At 45.7% G+C, this 23,695-nt stretch overlaps 1 protein-coding gene across 4 annotated transcripts in view; it reads right to left on the reverse strand.

The window, feature by feature from the left end:
- KCND2 (potassium voltage-gated channel subfamily D member 2) overlaps positions 1 to 23,695 on the reverse strand; it is a 456,159-nt gene that overhangs the window by 55,539 nt on the left and 376,925 nt on the right. For all 4 annotated transcript variants that reach the window (XM_088456173.1, XM_088456155.1, XM_088456182.1 and 1 more), the window contains exon 2: positions 6,783 to 6,945. In XM_088456173.1, the coding sequence (XP_088312299.1) occupies positions 6,783 to 6,945 (163 nt within the window). The remainder of the gene's footprint in view (positions 1 to 6,782; positions 6,946 to 23,695) is intronic.

Consider the following 23,695-nt stretch of genomic DNA (forward strand, 5'->3'; position numbering starts at 1 on the left):
AAGGAAGATTCTATGGTCTGTATATAACCAAGACTGAAGTTTTAGGCCTCAATGCTAGGCAATATGTTTGGCGCAAGCCCAACCCTATCATCATCCCAAGTATTCTATCCTAACTTTGAATCATGGTGGAAGGAGCATATTGGTACTGGGATGCTTCATGGATTCAAGGACTTGGAATCTTGTAATAACAGAGCTCGAAATGGATTGTACACGAAATAAAAAATCTTGGTGGAAAACTTGCTGCAGCCTGCAAGAGCCCAAGGATATCATCAGGACAACAACCCAAAGCATATAGCAAAAGTCATTTTGGATTGTCTAGAATGCAAACAATTAAATGTCCTGGAGAGGCCCAGACCTTCATGCCACAGAGCAATGATTGAATTTACTGTTCACCAATGGTCCTCATCCAACCTGATGGAGGTCAAACACTATTGCAAAGAAGAATGGGTGATAATGTCAGCATCCAGATGTGCAAAGACTTACCCAAATAGACTCAATGCTGTATATGCAACTAATATTTCTTCTACCATGTATAGAAGGGGAGCTTAAAAATTACTTATTGTCCTGTATTTATTCGTAATTACTTATGAAAAATCTTTAAAGTTTTTTTTACCTGACTACAAAGCATTTTATGGTAGTTAGTGGTAAGAATTACATTTTGTTTCTAATGTAAGAAAATAAAATGTGCCAAATTTAAAGTGTATGAGTATTGTCTATAATGTAAAATCCTGAAATTTGATGTAAAGATCACTAAAATGTCCCTTCTGTCAGTAGTGTCACTGGGGTAGGTGACACCAAGTGCAGTAAGTAAACCTGCCGCGGCCTTGCGGCACATCCTCAGTTTCATCACTTTGGGAAAATGACCAGCACTCTCGGAGATGCCAGGCTGCCCCCGAGACTCTCCCCCAAATGTCAGTTCTTTCTGGGAGCTGGGCCGTGCACACTAATGTCACAATGCACCAGTCACTGAGCAGGGTCCGGCTTTTTGGTGCCACCCCCTTACAGATCGTGTTTTTCAGGTAATTGTAATATTAAACTATTCAGCATTGGATTACTCCACCAAACTGTAAGTGTATAATAATGAACACTGCGTATCTGGGATCTGACTTTATTCCTGATTGAACACATCCCCCAAAGCGTGTTCAGCACTGTGACTCTCTCTACTATTGAGTTGAGGTTTTTTTTTCAACTAACAGTGGTGTTATCAGTGCCCCTTATCCCAGAACTGTTACAGACATTGGGGTCCTGCTGAATAAGGGAATGTCACACCCCAGGATTCACTATTATAATGTACTAAGGGCCTGATTCAGCTAGGATCACAGTTGCTAATACGCACGCAATCGGCCAATTGTTGCGTAATGCGTATGCATCGTAGTGCGTGTGCGCAAACCGGCTACTGATTAGGACAGTGATCGCAGTCACTACGCAGACCCTATAGCAGAGTAATTGACAGGAAGTGCCGTTTGTGGGTGGTGACGGGATGTGGTCGGCAAAACACAGGCATGCCAGTGCGTTTGAACTAGGGGTGTGCACCGGACACTTTTCGTGTTTTGTGTTTTGGTTTTGGATCTGGATCTTTCTTCGTGTTTTGGATCTGGATTGGTTTTGCCAAAACCACCCTTCCGTGTTTTGGGTTCTGGGTTTTGTGTTTTGGATCTGGATTTTTTCTTAAAAAATAAAAAAAAAACGCTAAAATCACATAAATGGGCCTTTTTTTGTTCCTACGCTATTAATAACCCCAATAACATTAATTTCCACTCATTTCCACTCTATTCTGAACACCTCACACCTCACAATATTGTTTTTAGGCCAAAAGGTTGTACCGATGAAGCTGGATGACTATGCTAAGCGACACAAGGGGGCGGCACAAACACGTGGCCCATCTAGGAGTGGCACTGCAGTGGCAGACAGGAAGCCAATCAGCGTTATGGTGCCCATTTGCATGTAGCACGAACCCGGGAGATCCGTGCTACATGCATCTGTGTGATTGGCACAGAGCAATGACAGGTCCGTGAGACCCGTCTGTGCTGCTGTGGTAAAAAAAAAAAAAAAAACCTGTGTAAAAAAAGAAAAAAATGGCGTGCACCCCCCCAAAAAAGAGCAACCAGCCCCGGGCATTAGTAACCCAGTGCTGGGTGTGCTTAAATACAGGGGACAAACGACGTAGGGGTCCCCTGTACTTAAGCACAACCAGCACCGGGCTAGTCAGAACCAGCGCTGGTTGTCAAAATACGGGGGACAAACGACGTAGGGGTCCCCTGTATTCTGCGCAACCAGCTCTGGGCTCTGATCCGGTCCTGGTTCTGGAAATATAGGGGACAAAAAATGAGTAGGGTTCCCCTGTATGTTCCAGAACCAGCACTGGACTTTTTCTAGCGGGGGGCTGATGCCACAGCCAGGGGAGCCCTTTCACCGGGCCCCCCAGCCGCAGCATCAACCCTGACCGCTAGTCAGCCCAGGCCGGGGATCCCTGGAGAGCTGGGGACCCCCCCAATAAAGGGGTCACCCTCTCCAGGGCACCCCAGGCCCAGGCTGATAGCCCGGGGCTATCCCCGCCACCCCTGGTGGCGGTGGGTGGCGGGTTGATTGTGTGGTGTGGTGTAAATAAAGAATATCAAACATTGTCTTTACAAGTAGAACTGCAAGTCCCAGCTAGCCTGCCCCGCATGCTGGTACTTGGAGAACCACAAGTACCAGCATGCAGGGCATTAAGGGCCCACTAGTACCTGTAGTTCACCTGTAAAAAAAATGTTTAAAAAAACACAGGACACACACACCGTGACAGTATAAGTTTATTAAACATACATACACACACACACATGTACACATACTCACCTATGTAACCTGTAGCATCGGTCCACTTGTCCGGTAAAGTATCCCTAGGGGACCTGTGAAAAAAAACATACTCACCATCTCCTATGCGAGGTTCTGTCCTCTTCGTTCCAAAGTAGGCATCCCCGGACTTGGCAAAAAAAAAAAACGAAAACGCGATCCACGAACTTAGTACCGTTCTATAGAACGGTACTTCCCGAATGAGAGCTTAGCGGCGGGGTATCACCATGGAAACCCCGCTGCTAAGCGTTCATTGGCTGAGAGAGGTCATCTCCCGTCTCTCAGCCAATGAACGGCTCCCTCCATTGTAGTCAATGGTGGGAACCGCAGGGTAAACTTTAATAACCTTGCGGCTCCCAGCATTGACTACAATGGAGGGAGCCGTTCATTGGCTGAGAGACGGGAGATGGCCTCTCTCAGCCAATGAACGCTTAGCAGCGGGGTTTCCATGGTGATACCCCGCCGCTAAGCTCTCATTCGGGAAGTACCGTTCTATAGAACGGTACTAAGTTCGTGGATCGCGTTTTCGTTTTTTTTTTTTTGCCAAGTCCGGGGATGCCTACTTTGGAACGAAGAGGACAGAACCTCGCATAGGAGATGGTGAGTATGTTTTTTTTCACAGGTCCCCTATGGATACTTTACCGGACAAGTGGACCGATGCTACAGGGTTACATAGGTGAGTATGTGTACATGTGTGTGTGTGTGTGTGTGTGTGTATGTATGTTTAATAAACTTATACTGTCACGGTGTGTGTGTCCTGTGTTTTTTTTAAACATTTTTTTACAGGTGAACTACAGGTACTAGTGGGCCCTTAATGCCCTGCATGCTGGTACTTGTGGTTCTCCAAGTACCAGCATGCGGGGCAGGCTTGCTGGGACTTGCAGTTCTACTTGTAAAGACAATGTTTGATATTCTTTATTTACACCACACCACACAATCAACCCGCCACCCACCGCCACCAGGGGTGGCGGGGATAGCCCCGGGCTATCAGCCTGGGCCTGGGGTGCCCTGGAGAGGGTGACCCCTTTATTGGGGGGGTCCCCAGCTCTCCAGGGATCCCCGGCCTGGGCTGACTAGCGGTCAGGGCTGATGCTGCGGCTGGGGGGCCCGGTGAAAGGGCTCCCCTGGCTGTGGCATCAGCCCCCCGCTAGAAAAAGTCCAGTGCTGGTTCTGGAACATACAGGGGAACCCTACTCATTTTTTTCCCCTGTATTTCCAGAACCAGGACCGGATCAGAGCCCAGAGCTGGTTGCGCAGAATACGGGGGACCCCTACGTCGTTTGTCCCCCGTATTTTGGCAACCAGCTCTGGTTCTGACTAGCCCGGTGCTGGTTGTGTTTAAGTACAGGGGACCCCTATGTCGTTTGTCCCCTGTATTTAAGCACACCCAGCACTGGGTCACTAATGCCCGGGGCTGGTTGCTCTTTTTTGGGGGGGGGGGCACGCCATTTTTTTCTCTTTTTACACAGGTTTTTTTTTTTTTATTTACCACAGCAGCACAGACGGGTCTCACGGACCCGTTAGTGCTCTGTGTCAATGACACAGATGCAAGTAGCACGGATCTCCTGGTCCGTGCGTGCATCTGTGTCATTGAAATACACAGCAGCACAGACGGGTCTCACTGACCCATCTGTGCTCTGTGTCACTGTCAATCACACAGATGCATGTAGCACGGATCTCACGAGTCCGTGCTACATGCAAATGAGCACCATAATGCTGATTGGCTGAGAGCCGTGACAGACGGCTCTGTCAGCCAATCAGCACTTTGCCCATTAAAGGCAAAGGCATTTTTTTTTAAATGGCCGCTCGAGGCAAAACCTCGAGATCCGACAGCAGATCTCGAGGTTTTGCCTCGGGAGAGGGATCCGGGGCAGACAGGGAGATCCGAGCTTGGGCTCGGATCGCCCCGGATCCCCGAAGTTCGGGTGGGTTCGGTTCTCAGGGAACCGAACCCGCTCATCCCTAGTTTGAACGCCGTCGCATGGGCGTGCATAAATTAGCCACTGCGATGCTGTACACTGCCTGGGGTCTCAGTGTGCGATGAAGTTAGAAATTTCTGAGTAAGGTCTAACCTTGTACAAGTGTGCGTGAGGATGCTATGGTACTCTATTGTATCAATGGTCTCGCAGTCTTGCTAAACATTACTGATGTGTGTAAGGTAAAGTGGAAGCTACAACAGCATAGCGACAGTTGTACTGCGTGCGTAATCGCTTTTGGATGCGCAATTGCAATCCGTAATTAATCAGGCCCTAAATTCCACCCAAAACATGGTTTCCAGTTTTGGGTGTAACTCATCTTTAATTTTAAGAACAATGTGAAAGAAAGTAGTCCTACTGTACTATAAGTACTCTCCATTCATTGCCACATATCAATTACAAAATGTGCATTTTATGTGTCAAGGAGCAACTCACTGCCAATTATGTAGTATAGGTAATGCAGAAATTTACATCAATTACAGGCTGCAATAGAAGAAATGTGATGTTTCCGTTCTCAGGCCTCATTCCTACAGTGAAATAAATGAATATGGCAACATTAATTAGAAGTATATTCTCTGAAATGTCAGGCAATTTCTTTTTTTTCATTGAGTCCAATTTCTTACCTATTTCTTATATGTCTTTCTCTTAAACCATAGAATGAACTGCTAGCACTTTGACATCTGTTTTTTCAGAAAGGCAAATTGATTTGTTCATAAATTAGTCCCTAGTTGCTCATATGGCTGATGCATTAGCTCAGCAGTGGAGATCCTAGTTAAAAGTGGGAAAGTAATTGTTCAATGTATTCCTGTTGTAGCGTGTATCTCTCTACCTTGCCACTGTGGTGAAATTTTCATTGACTGAGACTAAAACCAGATATCAACACTGAAGTAGAGTCAATAACAGTGCAGTCCAATGCCATCCTAATCATGAAAGACTTCGTTTTATAGATCTCCATGCTGGTGACTAAGAACTTATTAAACTACTTTAATAAAACATATTGATTGTTTTAAAGACAATACTTTTAACTCTAAATACTGACTACAAAGATCAATGATGAAGAGGTCTGAAATTAGTGAATTGTTAGAACGTATGTGTAAAGAAGGTGTGTGTTTAAAATAAATGAATTTGGGGGTCACCTTTGTGTGTTCTGTAGATTGTGTGTTCTGTAGATTGTCATCACTCTCTAATCTACCTTGTGGTACTGATGATTGTGTCTATGTGACATTTAAGACTGCAGTTCAATGACACTGATCATAAATTATTATCAATGCCTTTTGGGTTGGCCGATGATATCTAAAAAGGCAAACAATATTGAGGTTTGGGAAATTAAGTCTGACGATTAAATGTTTGGGTCCCAGAAATTGTACTGACCTGATTGGCCTGGTTGGTGATTGTCAGCAATGTTAAAAAAGAGTTACACATTTATGTTAGATAGATTTAGGTCTTATATATTTGCTTGTTTGACAGACGATAAGAACATTCATGTGACATAAATGTTGTATAAGCACTGCATTTAAAATATTTATATTTCTTACACTGGTGACATATTCTGCTTTACAACAATAGTACTCTGTGGTGGCTAGATTTAACATTTTTCCCATTCAGCTACATATTAAATACGATGATAATGAATAAATCAATCGTGCTTATGTGGGAGCATACACAAAGCATATCCTGTGTGTCTATTGAGCCCTGAACATGACAATCTTTGCAGTACAGTATTGTGCTCCCCTGTGAGACCAACTCTGGCACTTTAACCGCTGAGAGATTGATTAAAGCGCTTTGATTACATTTTGCAGGTAATGCATCTCTGTGTACACACTGTTTCTGCACCCAGTATGTTATGCAGCTAAGGGAATAAGTGCTAATACATTTTTATCCACAACTTATTGTTAAATTACTTATTGTTGTTGTAGGTTTTTAACTATATAGTAAGATATATGTGTATTTAGAAGGAATTATATTTTCTATTACCTTTTGTGCTCTGCGTTTGTCTGCTCGTTGATTCTGGTGGTAGATCCGGCTAAAGTTGGAAACGATTACAGGAACTGGTAATGCAATGACCAACACACCACTCAGAGAACAAATGGAACCAAATATCTTTCCAGCTATTGTCTTTGGAACCATATCGCCATACCTGCAGGAACAGAGACAACATACAGAATTAGCACACACATTTCATCAAAGTACAATTTAAATACTGTAAGTCATTGAACCAAAAATGAAAAACATTTATCAGTCTCATTTTATGATACATTAATATCTAAAACAACGCAGACTACAACATCAAAACATGCTATTAGTGATAGAACTGGAACAATTATAGGCATTGGGTCTAGATTCATAAAATACAAAACAAAAAGCCAAGTATGCTGTGCCAAGTTTCTATTTGAAAAATGTTGACAGATTTATTCAGTATGAAAGTGAATATGCATTGTGCTTAATTTTTTTAACAAAGATCTTTACAGTGTCATAAGGCTCTGCTGTATTAAACAGGTATAAAGGGTCTATTAATGTAAGTTCATTAAATGTAAAGATGATGCAAGAGGCCCTATAGTCCAGGATTTCCAACATAATTGTGCCTGATGCAGATGATGCGCTGATCTTTGCAACCCACGAGTCCTCCATACCTGCTATCCATACTGTACTAGCTGCATACTCTTCAGTCTGCTACTACAGTATATACTTATCTCAATGGAAACAAAGGTTCCTCTGTTTAATATATCTGTAAACTTATTTTGAAATTTACAGTCTAAATATAGGTATACTTTGTAACGGGTTGGGTATGGGATCCCGGCGGTCGGGATGCCACCGGTCAGAATACTGACAGCAGTATCCGGACTGTAAGAATCCAAACATCATTAAGTAAGTATCCTAAATACTAACCCTTACCCCTACCCCCGGTGCCTGAACCTAACCTCCCCCCCTAGTGCCTAAACCTAACCTCCCCCTTCCTGTACCCTAAACCTAACTCTCCCCACTTAGTGCCTAACCCTAACCCTCTCCCTAGCGCCTAAACCTAACCCCTAACCCTAAATCTAACCCACCCCTAACCCCAGATACTTACCTTCAGGATGCCGGCGGTCGAGATTCTGGAACCAGGATCCAACGCTGTAGGGATTCCGGCGCCGGTATTTTGCCGGGATGCTGACTACATTCCCTTTGTAACAGACTTATATAGCTACTTATATATCTATTTTATTCCTGCTAAGGAAGATTTACTACAATGTAACTACCTCCCTCCACTTGAGGCCTACTGGAAGGATTAGATCCGTTATGAGGTCTCTAGGATGGGCAAGTTAGCAGACATCAAAATCATGATTCTCTCTAAGATAATATTATTATTCAGATCCAATCACATATTGCTCCCAACTTCCTGGTTAAATAGGATTTATTCTGTTATCAGTGCTCATGTGTGGAGGAACGGAAGAGCCAGATTAGCCAGGAAGTGTCTGATTCTACCCAAATTGGAGGGCTATTTAGCACTTCTGAATCTGAAAATGGATCAAATATCCTGTTTACTCACTCAAATACGTTATTGGATGCCACTACAACTCCCAAACTTTGGATTCTAATATAGAACGCTGTGCAAGGAACCTTGCTCATAAAGGATTTGCTATGGTTGGTTAAACACAGCGTAATATTCTTGTCACGACTGGATGTATGGAATCCCCTGCTGAGGGGTGCAAGCTGAGGTTCAGGGCTAGAGGAAGCCTGAGATGTGGGTACTGTACACAAGGTCTCCTCATCCACGAGTACCAGTCATTGACAAGACCTGACCAAAGGTGCGGAGTCTGACCAGCCGGGAGGTGTTCTCCAGTGATATGGGTTTAGCTGTACCCAGTTGGCAGGTCACGGTCCTTTGATCAGGTGACTGGTACTCACGGGAATAGAGAATCCTGCTACGGTGGCCCTAGTGGATGTTTCTTCCAGAAATATCCTATACCTCTGTATAGCTTCCAATATATACACCGGATGGTCTAGGAAGCACAATGGCACTGATGATTGAATGCAGTAGTGACAGTGGTACTGAGGCTGGACGCAGTAGTGACAGTGGTACTGAGGCTGGATGCTGTAGTGACAGCAGTACAGAGACTGGATGCTGTGGTGACAGCGGTACTGAGACTGGATGCTGTATTGACAGCGGTACTGAAGTTGGACGCTGTAGTGACAGTGGTACTGTGGCTGGATGCTGTAGTGACAGCAGAACTGAGGCTGGACACTGTAGTGACAGCGGTACTGAAGTTGGACGCTGTAGTGACAGTGGTACTGTGGCTAGTTGCTGTAGTGACAGTGGTACTGTGGCTGTACGCTGTAGTGACAGCAGAACTGAGGCTGGATGCTGTAGTGACAGCAGAACTGAGGCTGGATGCTGTAGTGACAGTGGTACTGTAGCTGGATGCTGTAGTGACAGCGGTACTGAGGCTGGATGCTGTGGTGACAGCGGTACTGAGGCTGGATGCTGTAGTGACAGTGGTACTGTGGCTAGTTACTGTAGTGACAGCGGTACTGTGGCTGGACACTGTAGTGACAGCAGAACTGAGGAAGGACACTGTAGTGACAGTGGTACTGTGGCTGGATGCTGTAGTGACAGCAGAACTGAGGCTGGATGCTGTAGTGATAGCAGAACTGAGGCTGGATGCTGTAGTGACAGCGGTACTGAGACTGGATGCTGTAGTGACAGTGGTACTGTGGCTGGATGCTGTAGTGACACTGGTACTGTGGCTAGTTGCTGTAGTGACAGTGGTACTGTGGCTGGACGCTGTAGTGACAGCAGAACTGAGGCTGGATGCTGTAGTGACAGCAGAACTGAGGCTGGATGCTGTAGTGACAGTGGTACTGTGGCTTGATGCTGTAGTGACAGCGGTACTGTGGCTGGATGCTGTAGTGACAGTGGTACTGTGGCTGGACACTGTAGTGACAGCAGAACTGAGGCTGGACACTGTAGTGACAGTGGTACTGTGGCTGGATGCTGTAGTGACAGCGGTACTGAGACTGGATGCTGTAGTGACAGTGGTACTGTGGCTGGATGCTGTAGTGACAGTGGTACTGTGGCTAGTTGCTGTAGTGACAGTGGTACTGTGGCTGGACGCTGTAGTGACAGCAGAACTGAGGCTGGATGCTGTAGTGACAGCAGAACTGAGGCTGGATGCTGTAGTGACAGTGGTACTGTGGCTTGATGCTGTAGTGACAGCGGTACTGTGGCTGGATGCTGTAGTGACAGTGGTACTGTGGCTGGACACTGTAGTGACAGCAGAACTGAGGCTGGACACTGTAGTGACAGTGGTACTGTGGCTGGATGCTGTAGTGACAGCGGTACTGAGACTGGATGCTGTAGTGACAGTGGTACTGTGGCTGGATGCTGTAGTGACAGTGGTACTGTGGCTAGTTGCTGTAGTGACAGTGGTACTGTGGCTGGACGCTGTAGTGACAGCAGAACTGAGGCTGGATGCTGTAGTGACAGCAGAACTGAGACTGGATGCTGTAGTGACAGTGGTACTGTGGCTGGATGCTATAGTGACAGTGGTACTGTGGCAAGTTGCTGTAGTGACAGTGGTACTGTGGCTGGACACTGTAGTGACAGCAGAACTGAGGCTCGATGCTATAGTGACAGCAGAACTGAGGCTGGATGCTGTAGTGACAGTGGTACTGTGGCTTGATGCTGTAGTGACAGCGGTACTGTGGCTGGATGCTGTAGTAACCGCTATACTGTGGCTCGACGCTGTAGTGACAGCAGAACTGAGGCTGGACACTGTAGTGACAGTGGTACTGTGGCTGGATGCTGTAGTCAGGGCCGCCATCAGGGGGGGACTGCCGCGACTGTAGGCCCGGGCCTGGACACTCTGGGGGCCCGCCCACTCCTACCACGCAGCCGCCGCACAATAGCTGCGCAGTAAGTGACTGACAGGACCAGAGACACCCTCCCGTTCTGCCTCCTACCAATGCCGCCTCCGGACATCAGGACGCCGCCGGACACTCGGGGGGGGGGGGCCCTGTCCACTCCTAGTACTAGCCGTCCGCTACAGCTATCAGTAGCATTACAAGGGCGGGATGAAAGCTGCAAAGGAGCCTGGTGCTCCTTCCTAAAAACAGCCGGCGCCGAAGATCACTGCAGACCAGGCAGCAGCAGCTCATGATGTAATCATGAAGCAACGACTATGCCTCAGAGGAGCCGCACGGGAGAAAACGGAGGGAACAGGACGTTTTTGGCAGGTAGGCAGGCTACAGTCCTGGGGGAGCATGATACGAATCGCGGGTGGGGGATGGAGACCCCTATCAGGAACATACAGGTGGAGGGGGAGCAGAGTACATATTGTGGAAGTTACAGGGGGGGGTGGAGCGTGAGTGTGTTTGGAGAAAAGGGTAAGGACGGAGCACATTAATGAAATAAACAACATGGTCTCACCCCATGTTGTTTATTTCATATAAGCTACTGTATGTAAAGAAAATAATAATGGGGAGGGGCATAATAAAATACAGACAGGAGTGCGCTAAAAGAAAAATACAGTAGGTGGGCACTAGAAGAATAATGCAGACAGGGGAGCATTATAATCAAAATACAGACGGGGTACACCAGAAAAATTATGCAGACAGGGGGGCATTATAATAAAATTTTTGCAAATATATAATTAAATATACTGATATAGGGCCTGATTCAGACCCACTCGCGAGCGGCTGTCCGCTCGCAAGTGGGTAGATGGTGTGCACTGCGCATGCGCACGACGGAGGGAGCTCCGTCGTGCGCGAGACGCGACGAGCGAAGGACTTTCCTTCGCTCGTAGTGTCTGATCAAAGGGGGCGTGCTGTCGATGTTGATTGACAGCACGCCCCCTTTGGTGGGCGTGCCGGGGGCGTGCCTGCCAGACGTAGGCGTTCCCAAGGGAACGCCTACCGTCAGAAGCCGGCCCACTGACATCACTAGTGATGTCAGTGGGAGTGATTTTGGCTCTGATAGAGCCAAAATCACTCCTGGCCTTGCGGTTGAGAAACTCAACCGCAGGCTTCTGCTCGCACTGGCGATGGTCGCGATGGTCAAGACCATCGCGACCATCATCCTGCACGCTCGTATAGGCTGTGGGTGGTGACCCACAGCTATACGAGCGTCCAGGAGGACGCTCCATAATTATGGAGGTGGGCCCTGATTCAGAGCGAGCGCTCTGGTCAGAGCGTCCGGCTCTGAATCAGGGCCATAGTCTGAAGTTTTTTATTATTTTTCTCCTTTATAGCGAAAGCTAAAATTTTAAAATTTCATGGCAAGGAATTCTACATTTATCCCTGCTGCCAGTGGGAATTCAACTGGCAACATAGGCGCAAATCAAAATGAGACAGGTGCATTTTGGTTTGCTGGCAGACCATCATTCATTGCATAGCTTGAGCTGCAGAGCTCTTATTCTCTGTATAGTAAGGCAGTCAGTGTTGCACTTACATACTATAACATGTATTTTTACCCCCTTATTGTAGCAAGGCCATGTATAAAGTCTGGGTCCCACAGGACTAACTACAGACAGTTAGTGGTCACACTGTGTGTGTGTAGTAGGGCTACTACATGCCGGCTGGGTGCAGTTTTCAAGGGGCGCCATTTGCCCTGGGCGCCATTTACCCTAGTTACGCCTCTGACTAAAATCACTATGATGTCACGCCGAGCCACTGTGTGTGAGGATGACTGAGGAGCAACTGGAGTGTTGTGGTGGGGCCAGGGCTGGAGGGGCCCTGTCTATTTTGTCCGTCCCGGGCCCCATATTTTCTGAAGGCAGCCCTGGCTGAAGTGACAGCGGTATTGAGACTGGATGCTGTAGTGACAGCAGAACTGAGGCTGGATGCTGTAGTGACAGCAGAACTGAGGCTGGATGCTGTAGTGACAGCAGAACTAAGGCTGGATGCTGTAGTGGCAGCAGAACTGAGGCTGGATGCTGTAGTGACAGCAGAACTGAGACTGGATGCTGTAGTGACAGTGTTACTGTGGCTGGATGCTGTAGTGACAGTGGTACTGTGGCTAGTTGCTGTAGTGACAGTGGTACTGTGGCTGGACACTGTAGTGACAGCAGAAATGAGGCTGGATGCTATAGTGACAGCAGAACTGAGGCTGGATGCTCTAGTGAAAGTGGTACTGTGGCTTGATGCTGTAGTGACAGCAGTACTGTGGCTGGATGCTGTAGTAACCGCTATACTGTGGCTCGACGCTGTAGTGACAGCAGAACTGAGGCTGGATGCTATAGTGACAGCAGAACTGAGGCTGGATGCTGTAGTGACAGTGGTACTGTGGCTTGATGCTGTAGTGACAGCGGTACTGTGGCTGGATGCTGTAGTAACCGCTATACTGTGGCTCGACGCTGTAGTGACAGCAGAACTGAGGCTGGACACTGTAGTGACAGTGGTACTGTGGCTGGATGCTGTAGTGACAGCGGTATTGAGACTGGATGCTGTAGTGACAGCAGAACTGAGGCTGGATGCTGTAGTGACAGCAGAACTGAGGCTGGATGCTGTAGTGACAGTGGTACTGTGGCTGGATACTGTAGTGACAGTGGTACTGTGGCTGGACGCTGTAGTGACAGCAGAACTGAGGCTGGATGCTGTAGTGACAGCAGAACTGAGGCTGGATGCTGTAGTGACATTGGTACTGTGGCTGGATACTGTAGTGACAGCGGTACAGTGGCTGGACGCTGTAGTGACAGCAGAACTGAGGCTGGATGCTGTAGTGACAGCAGAACTGATGCTGGATGCTGTAGTGACAGTGGTACTGTGGCTTGATGCTGTAGTGACAGCTGTACTGTGGCTGGATGCTGTAGTGACAGCGGTATTGTGGCTGGATGCTGTAGTGACAGCGGTACTGTAGCTGGATGCTGTAGTGACAGCGGTACTGAGGCTGGATGCTGTAGTGACAGCGGTACTGTGGCTGGATGCTGTAGTGACAGCGGTACTGAGACTGGATGCTGTAGTGACAGCGATACTGAGACTGGATGATTTAGTGACAGTGGTACTGTGGCTGGATGCTGTAGTGACAGTGGTACTGTGGCTAGTTGCTGTAGTGACAGCGGTACTGTGGCTGGACGCTGTAGTGACAGCAGAACTGAGGCTGGATGCTGTAGTGACAGTGGTACTGTGGCTGGATGCTGTAGTGACAGCGGTGCTGAAGTTGGACGTTGCAGTGACAGCAGAACTGAGGCTGGACACTTTAGTGACAGCGATACTGTGGCTAGATGTTGTAGTGACAGCGGTACTGTGGCTGGATGCTTTAGTGACAGCGGTACTGTGGCTGGATGCTGTAGTGACAGCGGTACTGAAGTTGGACGCTGTAGTGACAGCAGAACTGAGGCTGGACACTTTAGTGACAGCGATACTGTGGCTAGATGCTGTAGTGACAGCGGTACTGTGGCTAGATGCTGTAGTGACAGCGGTACTGTGGCTGGATGCTGTAGTGACAGCGGTACTGTGGCTAGATGCTGTAGTGACAGCGGTACTGTGGCTGGATGCTGTAGTGACAGCGGTACTGAAGTTGGATGCTGTAGTGACAGCAGAACTTAGGCTGGACACTTTAGTGACAGCGATACTGTGGCTAGATGCTGTAGTGACAGCGGTACTGTGGCTGGATGCTGTAGTGACAGCGGTACTGAAGTTGGACGCTGTAGTGACAGCAGAACTGAGGCTGGACACTTTAGTGACAGCGATACTGTGGCTAGATGCTGTAGTGACAGCAGAACTGATGCTGGATGCTGTAGTGACAGTGGTACTGTGGCTGGACACTTTAGTGACAGCGGTACGGTGGCTTGATGCTGTAGTGACAGCGGTACTGTGGCTGGATGCTGTAGTGACAGTGGTACTGTGGCTTGATGCTGTAGTGACAGCGGTACTGTGGCTGGACGCTGTAGTGACAGCAGAACTGATGCTGGATGCTGTAGTGACAGTGGTACTGTGGCTGGACACTTTAGTGACAGCAGTACTGTGGCTTGATGCTGTAGTGACAGTGGTACTGTGGCTTGATGCTGTAGTGACAGCGGTACTGTGGCTGGATGCTGTAGTGACAGTGGTACTGTGGCTTGATGCTGTAGTGACAGTGGTACTGTGGCTGGATGCTGTAGTGACAGTGGTACTGTGGCTTGATGATGTAGTGACAGCGGTACTGTGGCAGGATGCTGTAGTGACAGCGGTACTGAGGCTGGATGCTGTAGTGACAGCGGTACTGAGGCTGGATGCTGTAGTGACAGCGGTACTGAGGCTGGATGCTGTAGTGACAGCGGTACTGTGTCTGGATGCTGTAGTGACAGCGGTACTGAAGTTGGACGCTGTAGTGACAGCAGAACTGAGACTGGACACTTTAGTGACAGTGGTACTGTGGTTGGCTGCTGTAGTGACAGTGGTACTGTGGCTTGATGCTGTAGTGACAGTGGTACTGTGGCTGGATGCTGTAGTGACAGTGGTACTGTGGCTTGATGCTGTAGTGACAGCGGTACTGTGGCTGGATGCTGTAGTGACAGCGGTACTGTGGCTAGATGCTGTAGTGACAGCGGTACTGAAGTTGGACGCTGTAGTGACAGCAGAACTGAGACTGGACACTTTAGTGACAGTGGTACTGTGTCTGGATGCTGTAGTGACAGCGGTACTGAAGTTGGACGCTGTAGTGACAGCAGAACTGAGACTGGACACTTTAGTGACAGTGGTACTGTGGTTGGATGCTGTAGTGACAGTGGTACTGTGGCTGGATGCTGTAGTGACAGTGGTACTGTGGCTGGATGCTGTAGTGACAGTGGTACTGTGGCTTGATGCTGTAGTGACAGCGGTACTGTGGCTGGATGCTGTAGTGACAGCGGTACTGTGGCTAGATGCTGTAGTGACAGCGGTACTGAAGTTGGACGCTGTAGTGACAGCAGAACTGAGACTGGACACTTTAGTGACAGTGGTACTGTGTCTGGATGCTGTAGTGACAGCGGTACTGAAGTTGGACGCTGTAGTGACAGCAGAACTGAGGCTGGACACTTTAGTGACAGCGATACTGTGGCTAGATGCTGTAGTGACAGCGGTACTGTGGCTAGATGCTGTAGTGACAGCGGTACTGTGGCTGGATGCTGTAGTGACAGCGGTACTGTGGCTAGATGCTGTAGTGACAGCGGTACTGTGGCTGGATGCTGTAGTGACAGCGGTACTGAAGTTGGATGCTGTAGTGACAGCAGAACTGAGGCTGGACACTTTAGTGACAGCGATACTGTGGCTAGACGCTGTAGTGACAGCAGAACTGATGCTGGATGCTGTAGTGACAGTGGTACTGTGGCTGGACACTTTAGTGACAGCGGTACTGTGGCTTGATGCTGTAGTGACAGCGGTACTGTGGCTGGATGCTGTAGTGACAGCGGTACTGTGGCTAGATGCTGTAGTGACAGCGGTACTGTGGCTGGATGCTGTAGTGACAGCGGTACTGAAGTTGGACGCTGTAGTGACAGCAGAACTGAGGCTGGACACTTTAGTGACAGCGATACTGTGGCTAGACGCTGTAGTGACAGCAGAACTGATGCTGGATGCTGTAGTGACAGTGGTACTGTGGCTGGACACTTTAGTGACAGCGGTACTGTGGCTTGATGCTGTAGTGACAGCGGTACTGTGGCTTGATGCTGTAGTGACAGCGGTACGGTGGCTTGATGCTGTAGTGACAGCGGTACTGTGGCTGGATGCTGTATTGACAGTGGTACTGTGGCTGGATGCTGTAGTGACACCGGTACTGTGGCTGGACGCTGTAGTGACAGCAGAACTGATGCTGGATGCTGTAGTGACAGTGGTACTGAGGCTGGACACTTTAGTGACAGCGGTACTGTGGCTTGATGCTGTAGTGACAGTGGTACTGTGGCTTGATGCTGTAGTGACAGCGGTACTGTGGCTGGATGCTGTAGTGACAGTGGTACTGTGGCTTGATGCTGTAGTGACAGTGGTACTGTGGCTGGATGCTGTAGTGACAGTGGTACTGTGGCTTGATGATGTAGTGACAGCGGTACTGTGGCAGGATGCTGTAGTGACAGCGGTACTGAGGCTGGATGCTGTAGTGACAGCGGTACTGATGCTGGATGCTGTAGTGACAGCGGTACTGAGGCTGGATGCTGTAGTGACAGCGGTACTGTGTCTGGATGCTGTAGTGACAGCGGTACTGAAGTTGGACGCTGTAGTGACAGCAGAACTGAGACTGGACACTTTAGTGACAGTGGTACTGTGTCTGGATGCTGTAGTGACAGCGGTACTGAAGTTGGACGCTGTAGTGACAGCAGAACTGAGACTGGACTCTTTAGTGACAGTGGTACTGTGGTTGGATGCTGTAGTGACAGTGGTACTGTGGCTTGATGCTGTAGTGACAGTGGTACTGTGGCTGGATGCTGTAGTGACAGCGGTACTGTGGCTTGATGCTGTAGTGACAGCGGCACTGTGGCTGGATGCTGTAGTGACAGCGGTACTGAGGCTGGATGCTGTAGTGACAGCGGTACTGAGGCTGGATGCTGTAGTGACAGCGGTACTGTGGCTGGATGCTGTAGTGACAGCGGTACTGAGGCTGGATGCTGTAGTGACAGCGGTACTGTGTCTGGATGCTGTAGTGACAGCGGTACTGAAGTTGGACGCTGTAGTGACAGCAGAACTGAGACTGGACACTTTAGTGACAGTGGTACTGTGGCTGCATGCTGTAGTGACAGTGGTACTGTGGCTGGATGCTGTAGTGACAGCAAACTTAACAATTGCTCTGAACATGTAGCAGAATGCTTGGGAAATTGCTGCAATACATGAGAGATATTCTGAACACACTGGAGCACAGTGATTTGGTAATCGCTGCAAGCACAGGAGAGATATTCTGAACACACTGGAACACAATGATTTGGTAATTGCTGCAACACAAAAGAGATATTCTGAACACACTGGAGCACAGTGATTTGGAAATTGCTGCAAGCACATTAGAGATATTCTGAACACACTGGAGCACAGGAGTCAGCACTGGTAATCACAGGAGTAACACAAGGACAGACCTGGAACGAAGTAGCATCAGCAGACACTGCAAAACGACAACATTGCTCAGGCAACTTCCTGTGGTCCAAAGTCTGGCTTTATACCCTGCAGTAGCAGATCATTGGTGGACAGCGTCAGCTGACCACCGTCATGCTACCATTGGGTATGGAGTCATCAGGTGATGCAAACTGTCATGGCCGCATCCATGACGGCAAATGCAGAAACCAGGCATGGAGCAGTCCAAGGCAGTTCACATGGCACTAAGTATAATGCTCAGCACATTACCCTCCGCCGCACCTGACGTCTGACCCCACGGGAGATCAGGGGAAGCCAGCGCAAAGATGAGCAATGGCCGATCCTAGGCCGCAACCTGACAATTCTCCTCATCTACCCCTAAGGCTATGATTCATACCCTTGTAGTGTGGGATAAGGTTTCTGAAACATTTAAACAATTCACTCTCTCCAGCTAACCTTCTAATACTTAAAGTCTGACCTCTCTGAATCCTAATCTTACGCTATCCAAGTGGTATCACTGTGGCATACAAACATTAAAAGACTTGTTCTATGCCAATACTATAATGCCATTTTCAATATTAAAAGCGACATACTGATTTTTACAAATTTCTCTAGGTTAGACAATGGATACTTACTAATCTTCACTTAAGCCCTTCCCCACACCATGTCCTCCTCTAATCCTGACTAATCTTACTTTCCCTAGTCATATAGGACCATAATGTATAATTGAATTCTCCTAAAACTAACCTTGTGGGAAATGGACTTACAATTGCACTTATCACATGATGATTAAAGTAGGATCTATATTAATAGGGTCAAAAAAGTTTTAACCACATGAAAAAGTTTATCAAATTGTTCCGCAAATTGTACATTACACCAGAAAAGCGACATAAAATCTGGTCTTCCCAATCTCAATTATGTTGGCACAACTATGGGCATGTGGGTAACAGCTCACATTTTCTGGAACTTCCCAGTGATTCCTCCATTTTGGTGAGAAGTTGAATGTCTTATTCTCAAAGTTCTATATTTCAATTTTTCCCACACACCTGATGTGGCTCTCTCACTGAGATACCCAGGCACTATCCCTAACTATCATATTTACATATTTGGCCATATTCTTATAGCCATAGGCCAATTATGGAAGCAACACAATCAGCTCCATGATTTCTGCAGTTTTTGCTAATGTTCACCGTAGCATTGACATGGAAACAATGAGCTGCCCATACTCTACATTCCTTCATCTCCATCGATTAGGTGGTTTAGTTGCATGAATACATTGCAAAGGGGCTGGGGAACACTAAATGTCAATTGGAAGCCATTATTGTATGCTTCCTAAAGAAGCTACTTGTGATTTAGAACTGTACATGTGTGTTGTACTTTACCGAGGTATTTTCCCTTCCCATCCTTTCCAGTTCCTTCCATTGCCTTTTATTATTATGTTTTGAAATTATATATATATATATATATATATATATATATATATATCTCAAACATCAATGTATAATACATGTATGTGAGCACATTCAGCTGGAATTATTTCATATTTTATAGTAAATATTGCAATTTACAGTGTTTATCACACACAAGTTTATATAGAGCAACACTCTGCCTTCTTTCTGTCCTACGCTTGTAGTCACATCACTTGCTGGTGTTGTAAGTTGTATGCCAAGCAAGGGTGAAGTTTTACAAGTTCAAAACTCTAAAATATTAGGATATTCAATCAGTAAACCCCTGGCATGTGTCAACCCTGAATAATAATAATAATAATAATAATAATAATAATAATACAGGCTCAGTCTCCGATATCCATAATGCTTGGGACCAGGGGTATTTTGGATAACGGAATATTCCGTATTTTGGAATAATTGCATAATATAATGAGATATCTTGGGAATGAGACCCAAATATACACACATAATGTATTTATGTGTTATATACACCTTATACATACAGCCTGCAGGTCATTTTATACAATATTTTCAATAATTTTGTGCATCAAACAAAGTTTGTGTACATACATGAAATTCAGCTATGTTTCATATACACCTTATACACACAGCCTGAAGGTTATTTTATACAATATTTTTAATAATTTGTGCCTTAGACAAAGTTTGTGTACATTGAACCATCAAAAATCAAAGGTTTCATTATCTCAGTCATGCCAAAATTATTCCGTATTTCGGAATATTCCGTATTTCGGAATATTCCGTATTTCGGAATATTTGGATATGGGAGACTCAACCTGTAATAATAATAATAATAATAATAATAATTATTATTATTATTATTATTGTTATTATTATTATTATTATTATTATTATTATTATATAGGGGGTTATTACCTCTGTCTAGCACATACACAATGAGAACACATAGTTTGAAGCACAACATATGAGGTGTGGCTTTTAAATAACAAGACTGATACTAAAATTTATGTTTAATTATATTAAGTACATTTTAACTCCAGTCTCCTTCTATGTACTTCTCCTCTGTATCCGCACACACAGCTGCATTCTTATTTTCCATTGGTCAAAGCTATGCTGTAGCTCATTATCTGTAAGCAGTCTCAACAGCTCCATCATTTTGCTCTTTACCTGAGTAACTGATGCAAAAAAGATTCCCTTGAGTACAGATTTGACTTTAGGGAAAAGAAAGAAGTCACACAGTGCAAGGTCTGGCGAGTATGGAGGGTGTTCCAGCACTGCAATCTGTTTCTCAACCAAAAGCTGCTTCACAGAGAGTTTGGGCTGGTGCATTGCCCTGTTGGAGGATGAAACTATTTTTCCACAACTCTGGCCTATTCTTTCTGATTCTTTCCTGCAAAGTTGCTAGAACATTATTGTAGTAATGTTGATTCACTGTTGCGCCTTCTGCAAAATAACAACCTTGATATCAGAGAAAACAATTAACATGGCTTTGAATTTGGATTTGCTTTGACGTGCTTACTTCATTTTGTCTCAGGATAGTACTGGAAGATCCATGTTTTAGATAATAACTTTATCTAAAAAAATGTGAATCTGCTTGAATTTTTTCCAAAATGTCTGTACAAATTAACTTTCGGTATTCTTTCTGCTCGGCAGTGAGAAGCCTTGGAACCATCTTAGCACAAACTTTTGTCATGTTAAGATCTTGATGCAAAACTTGCCTAACAGTTTCTTTGTCATTGTTTACTATTTCTTCTATCATTCGGATGCAAGATCCAAGGTCAATGTTCCCCCACTCCTTTTTAACTCATGCAGTACTATATGGTTTATTTGTTACAAGTAAAGTCTCAACTATTTAATAGTCAAACCTTGCACATGCAGTAGATAGATAAGAGTCTGGGTGTAAGGAAATGTAGTAAATATGTCAACATTCATGTCGACATTCAAAATGTTGACACCATAATGTTGACTTGCTCAATATGTCGACAATCAAAATGCTGACACTGGCGAAATGTTGACAGTATGAATGTCGACAGTGAGAATGCCAACACACAAGTACTCTTGAGGTGATAGATAGTTCCAGCATGTGCCATACTACCCATGATAAACAAATCAGTTGACAGAATCACAGTATTAGACAGTGCTAGTTAATCAATGGAGGCTAAAAGAGCTAAATATACAGTCTGATGTTCATTTATCTATTTATGTTGATTACTGAGCAGGTCCTAATACATAATTTTTGCAATAAGTTAAAAAATAACCTATTGTCAAAAATATACAGGTACTTACTGCACTTCTTGTTAAATATTTGACTGAGACTGGCTGATTGAGAAGTGAAAAATAGATTATGAAACATTCATTGGACTTTGAATAGACACAAAGCAGCAAAATCATGTTGTAATGTTTATAGATTTGAATTCCGCATATATATTATGATTCAGAGAGTGAAATGTCCAGCAGATGGTATAATGTACCATTAGAGACAAGTTTTTTTTTAAACTGCAGATACATACAGATTGCTTATTACATCTACACTCCTGCTGAGATTTAGTTGATGTTATTGTGTCTTTATTTAAATTTAAGTTTTCAGAGTCATATTTTGGATTTGTTACAAACAATACACAGCATCTAATGTAGGTTAAAGTTAGTATTTCTTTTTCTTTTTTGTCAGTTAACATAGAATAAGACTTTGGCTAATTTATAGATACACACCAAATTCCTGGTCTATGGATACATAGGGCTCTCTTTACTACAATCCGCATATTGAATGCAGATTGCAGTGTGATATTAACGACTGAATTCGCATTGAGAATTCAGGCAATGTCACAGGGATTTACTACAAATCCCTTGCAGGGACAGAGATTGCGAGAAAGCTCTGTCCCCGCGAGTCCCCTCCGCACTCTAGTCACGGTATTTTTGGAAAAAATACCGTGACAAAGTGCCCATGCATGCGCCGACCGGCCGCCGCTGCTACAGCGCTAAGCCCCGCCCCCACATTTGTGCCCCCCGTGACCCCCCCAGTGCTAAGCCCCGCCCCCCAGTGCTAAGCCCTGCCCCCACATTCGTGACCACCCCCGTGACCCCCCCTCCCTTAATTACACTTACCTGCATGATCCGGGCCTCCGGTGATGTCCTCCATGCCTCCTGTCAGGTGATATCCCATACTGCACTGGGACTCGATCACCTGATGACTGGGCCGCAGTGTAGCATGGGAGGCCAGCTGACCGGAGGGAGGACATCACCCGGAGCCCCGACCACTGGTCCCTGGACTCAGGTAAGTAAATTATTTTTTTTACTATTTTTTTTTTTGCAGTGAATCAGCTTGCGGTCTGTTTAGACCACACAGCTGATTACTGGGACCGACTCCCGGCTCTGCTCTCCCCGTTAGAGCAGAGTAGGAGTCCGGTAACCGGTGGAGACACTGGATAACGCCACCTCCAGATGGCGTTATTATCACAGGGCCTCCCTATGTATTTTTTTCACAATTTATTTTTAGTAACTACCAGACAGATCACATTTCCCATTACAATTATGGGAAATGCAATCTGATTACTAAAAATAAGTGATATTTAGGGGTTGGAGTAGAATTTTACGAATTCTATTCCAATTGCCCTGTAATAACTATAGGTGATACTAAAATAATGTGAAATGGGTGTAAAAACACCCAGTTTCACTTTATTTTAGTCAAAATAATGTTACTAAATAGAGCCCATGACCATAAAAATGGGATGATTTGCCCCTTTGTAGATAATCCAGAATACATGCACTGTGAAACTGGTAAAAACATCCCCACATAATCCAACTAACTTCCAACTCATAATAATAATAATAATAATAATAATAATAATAATAATAATAATAATTAAATTATTATTATAATAATATGTAACATCAATAATATAGTATTTTCTACCCAATTTCCCAACACTATATTTGCCATTTACATTTGGAAATACAGTTGAGGCTGCTATAGTAATAGGGGGAAATGTAATGGAGCAAGATGTTGTAACATTTTTAGGCCGGGTTGCAATATGCCAGATGTCATACTTGACAGAAAATAGCAATTTTCAAACATAACTTGCTGTAATGCAATCTCAATGTTTTAATGTTCTGCATATAAAACAACAGGTTTTATAAGCTGAGGTTTCATAAACTGCCACCAAACCTGCCCCCCAAAAAGATCTAGAAAATAGAGGTGTTTATGGCTATTGACTCTGCTCAAATGTTATGCAGTTTGATCTTCTAGAGCATAATAAAAATGTGTATTAAGGACCTGATTGAGTACGGATCACAATTGCAATCGCAGCTGCAAATTCACACGGAGTGCAGCTGCTAATATATGCTAATGCTTGCCAAAGCTCAGCCAGCATAAAGATGTCCACTGCTGCTTTCTCATATCCCTCCAATATCGCTCTTCTGCGTAAACATCGGTACCATTGACTAGTCACGCAGCATTTACAACAGCTCTGACCAGCTGCA

This window comes from Taudactylus pleione, unplaced genomic scaffold (assembly GCF_031769625.1).
Source record: "Taudactylus pleione unplaced genomic scaffold, aTauple2 ptg000041l, whole genome shotgun sequence".
Lineage (NCBI taxonomy): Eukaryota > Metazoa > Chordata > Amphibia > Anura > Myobatrachidae > Taudactylus > Taudactylus pleione.